General features: G+C 47.7%; 1 protein-coding gene across 1 annotated transcript in view; it reads right to left on the reverse strand.

The window, feature by feature from the left end:
- HPSE2 (heparanase 2 (inactive)) overlaps positions 1-4,762 on the reverse strand; it is a gene marked incomplete at both ends in the record, with an annotated part of 98,119 nt that extends 93,357 nt beyond the window's left edge. Inside the window, one exon of the mRNA XM_010136733.1 lies at positions 4,601-4,762. Within this exon, the coding sequence (XP_010135035.1) occupies positions 4,601-4,762 (162 nt within the window). The remainder of the gene's footprint in view (positions 1-4,600) is intronic.
- Between the last annotated feature and the right edge of the window lie 19 nt (positions 4,763-4,781).

The following is a 4,781-nucleotide window of genomic DNA, read 5'->3' on the forward strand; positions in this document are numbered from 1 at the left end:
AGGAATCACAAAGCCACTGGGGGAGTTTCACAAGTGCAGGAAACACAAATGTCACAGGTGCTCCACCTGAGCTGTTCAATTCACTGCCAAGGAACGTGCACGTTCAGGAGAGAGGAGAAAAACATGTTTCTGGAGGCAGCTTTTCACTTGAAAGCTCTTCCTGCAGACACACTACCCTCATTCCTCCGTGCCACTCCATGTACAGCTGCTCTGCAGTAGCCACACACACACCTTCTGCTCCCTCACACTCTGCTTGGCTCCACTCATCCCACCATTATGCATCCCCACTTGGGAAAGCTGACTTGCACCCTCTGTCACCACCACCTCACATCTATACCACTTACCCTGGATGAAGAGGGTGTCTGCCTTGGTGCTAACATCTCCAGCAGCACACTTTTCCAAGGAAAGCCTTAATTAAAGCTCACTGTTATGGAAGAGCCTAAATTATCTAATGACCTTAATGGGGGAATGGGGTGCCAATGTAGAACACCTGATTGCAATGTTGGACACAAACAGTGAAACACACTCCTCAGCAGCATTCAGCTCTGTTCCTAGCAGCTCCCACTAAATTTTAATCCCCCCAGGTCTCTCTCAGTGCAGCTGGAAGAGACCCTCTGTGATTCCACCCTGCTGAGGGTGTTAGCAGAGGGTCAACAGGGAGCATTATGTATCCTGAGGGGAGGGGCTCCTCCCTTAACTGCTGCTTTTAGAGGCTTTGTCACATTATGTGGCAAGATGGAGAGTTCTTACCACACACTCTGTAGTCTCCTCACTGGCTTTTCAGTGCAGATGTGGTGCTGTAGGACAGGCTGGAGAGCTGTCATCCCTAGTTTCTTGAAACAGTGAAGAAATCTGCATTGTAGCTTCAGGCAGAAGGTATGGCAGAAAGAAGAGATGTTTCTCCACTGTCAAGAATGAGAAGTGGGGTGCTATTTTGTTTCCTCAGGATGGGAACTCTTAGAGGGAAATTTATGGTTTGTACTTGTAACTTGGGAAGCTCAGTTACACTTAACACTTCATGTAAATACAAGAGGGGACAGTTTTTCACATATGTCTACTGACCTGAGCAATTCCCTCTTCCATTGGGCTTAACAGGCTTTACTTAGTGCAGAAACTTGTGGATATTCAGTCTCTTAAAGCACAAACGCAGTATGTTAACTCAGCCCAAACTGGCACCACAGAGGGAGGGATTCAGATTTAACCTATCGAAGCTCTGACTGCTACTGCCCCGCTCCCCACAAGCTCAAGCCCCAAAAGCCACATGCACATTATGCCTCCGCTCTCCAGAGCAGTTCCTCACACCTCACTGTCTGCCAGCCCAAGACTGTGTGTTCACCCCTCAGTATCAGGGCTCCAAAATGTCACCTGGACATTTCTCCTGAGGGCCGCAAAGGAGGGCAATCTGCTGCGGCAATTGCAACTTCTACTCCAGCTGATACAAGCCACAAAAGAAGCAGAGCTTGCTCCATGTAACTTGACTGGCAAGGAGCAGAGAAATGTTTCCAGGGAAAGATTCCTCCTCCTTCCCTATCCCACTGTGGGCTGAGCTGAGAGAGCTTGTTCCCAGAGGAGAGCAGGTGATGCTGTGCACTCTCCCCTTGCTCTACCACAGGCTCACTCAAGAGCATCAAAGATGCTGATCTGTGAAACAAGATACCTATTTCTGAGCACCGAGGGGGAAGCAGCAAAGATTAATAAGCCTCAAAATGTTATACAGCATTTAAATAGGACTGTCACAGATCAAAGACTGTCTCACTCATCTCAGTAAGGCAGGCTCAGTAGAAAGATCACGTACAGAAAGCAAATGCAAGATGCAAGAGAAAGCCTACAGACAGGAGCTGAGGAAAGCTTGTGCTTGCCTAGAGAAACCGAAGTGGCCTAAATCAACGTCTAACATGTGTTCCTGGAGGAACGAGAGCCAGAAAAACTGCCTGGTTTCACTCAGTCTCAGTTGTGTCTTAACACACAAAAAAAACCAAAACACATTTCATTTTAAGACACCCTCTTACCTTGGAGGTACCTGCTGCTGGGAGCAGCTTAAATCCCAGTGCAAAACCACAACCCTGACTGATTGCTGAGATAAGAAGCACACTGGGACCCATGTACAACTGGTGAACAGATTTGAAAAAGCCCCTGATTTACATTGCTGCCACAGGGACTGCAAAATCACACTCCCCACACTCTAAGAGCCTTCATTATTAAAGCCATGAAGATACTGCATGGACGTTTGATGGCAATATCACTTCCCACACTTGCAGGCAGTGTGGGAGGCCTGATCTATAGTCTTTGAAGTTGTTCATATAACTATGTCATCTGGGAGGAGGAGGAAGAGAAAGGGGCTTTTTATCCACATCGCTACAGTGGTAGTGTAGTAGCATGGGAAAAAAAGATGCCTCACAGTGGTATTCCTACTCCTGAGCTCTCCTGGAGTAGCTATCCCATCATAAAGAACCTTTATTCTCACATGACTTTTGGCAAGATACTCCATTTACATTTCTTTGGTACAGTTAAAGTGCTGCAGGAATTAGCAGCAATAGGAACCCCTCTTACACAGAGGCAAGGGGCTGAATATTCCTCCAGTCTAGACTGGACAGTGAGTACTGAGAGTCGTCCACAGTCCATGCACAGCATGAGGCCAAGTGACTCCTGGACACAGACCTCCAGGAGGAAACTGTGTTCTCGGGGATCCCCTGGATACCCCATCCCTCCAAACTCAGTCCTTCACTGTCCCTCCCTAAAGCAGATCTGGATCCTGGCTCCTGCACCTTGCCTCACAACCTGGGGACTCCCTAAAGCACTGTACAAAACCAGTCGGCAGAACAGAAAGAAGTCCTCAAGCAAACTCTGGCTGATTGAATTTTGAAGGTAAGGAATGCCCTTCTGCAACAGATGTACAACCCCCTCTGCCCACCCCAAACACCAGATCCATCACAGAGAAGGGAAATATTTACACAAGTTACTAGAGTTCCAGTTAAATATTATGCTTAGCTGTCTAGAGTCCATGTTCTCAGACTATGTCTATGAAATAAAAGATTAAACTTCATAACAATTATGAAGTTGTTCTGCTAACATTCAAAGGGAGTTAAAGAACATTAAAATAGTTCTTAGGGTAATATTCTAGTGAAATTGTTCTCTCCTTCCTGATAGTTAGAGCTAAAACCTTCTGAACTATCCTGTAAACACACTTGGAAAGGCTAAGAGCTGAGCTGATAACCAGTTAGCACCTCTGCTCTGCAGGTTCTGTAAAAAATGTGAGCAATGCTGGAGGGCTTTTGAAGCAGCGAGGGAAGGAGGACAGGGGAGAGCAGCTTCTCTTCTCGAGGGAAGTTTGTTTAGTGGAAAGTAAGCAAGTTGTCAGGGGAAAAGCTGACAATGTTGATTCCAGCAGTTGTACTGGGAATAAACAGCCAAGTGGATTACGTTACAGAGAATGAGAAACGGCTCTGAGGATCCCATTTAAATGCTGGGCTTTCAGGAATTATGCGATTCAACCACACTCATGGACCTGATGCCCATTGGCCCCCTGCGCTGAGCCTGCTGCTAGCCCTGGTATCGCCATCCCTCCTCTGTGGGGTCCTCAAGAGGTCCAGCATAGCCGGAGTCCCCAGTAGAGCCAGAGTGCCCAGCAGAGCCAGAGCCTGCTGCACTGGTGAGGACAAAGAACCATGCTGGCTTCAAAGCAGGGCCTGGACATTGAATTAGGGATGACAGCCAACGGGGGGGAGGTTGCGCAGGACCTGCTGGCTTCTCCCAGCTCAGCAACCGGTGAGGGCCACCATGGGGCTTGCCATCTCCTCCCCAAGCAGAGCACAGGATCCTCCCTCCTGTAAAAAACAGATGCCTCCCTGCCTTTGACAGGAAAGGAACCCGGCAAGAGGAGAAGGGGATCTTGTATGATTTATTAGTCTCTTCCTCCTTCCCATCATCTGTGGCTCATCCAGCAGTAGTGATAAGGAGAACAGCTATGAAAGGACACTGCTGGCTGCCACGATCCCATCCTTCTGCCCACTCACTGACTGAAGACATCAGTCCTTTACAAGCACCATTAAATGTGTATCCAAAATGTGGCAGTCTCCTCCATCCTTTGAGATTCTGTTCCCTGGATAATACAAACAGTTGCCAGAAAAAGAGTATCCTCTCATCTCTGTCTGGGCCATTATCCCTTCATATTTGCTCTTTAATATTTACTGGGTTCACACAAAGTGCATGCTCTGGAAAGAAAAAAAAATCAGCTGCAGCTTAAAGGACTCCAAATTTAGTAATTGCTGCGGCCCCATCGACGTGAACAGTTAGCAGGGAGATTTCTCCAGCACTTCACGTGCCGCGGTATTCTGCTTAGGTCAGACCGTAGAAAATGTTCTGTCCAAAGGCACCAAATCTGGAGTGTTTACAAACGTGCCAGCTGCAGAGGCCTTATGAGTCCACCACAGGTTCCTGCGAGTCCTTACCCTCCCAGCACCCAGTAATCTTGGTAGGAAACAGAGGCATCCAGAGAGATGGTGAATCATATAGAGGTGAAACACCCAAGGGTTTAACATATCTATGAGTTAGTGAGAACTAACCCCAGCTCCTGGCTCCAGAGCTGGTCTTGCAGCCTTACCTGTTAATGTGAGGTTGCTGTATGTGTTTGAAAACTGCTCCTTTAACAAAACCAAGTGCATCTGAGCTGCCTTTTCCCTCTGTAGCTCCAACATTATGTCAGGATGCTGGGCGATCTTACAGCCTTTCTGCTTATCCAGGGCAATGTCACTGCGAACAATGTCTACAGCAAAAGGGAAAGA

Source organism: Buceros rhinoceros, unplaced genomic scaffold (genome assembly GCF_000710305.1).
Source record: "Buceros rhinoceros silvestris isolate BGI_N320 unplaced genomic scaffold, ASM71030v1 scaffold11035, whole genome shotgun sequence".
Taxonomy (NCBI): domain Eukaryota; kingdom Metazoa; phylum Chordata; class Aves; order Bucerotiformes; family Bucerotidae; genus Buceros; species Buceros rhinoceros.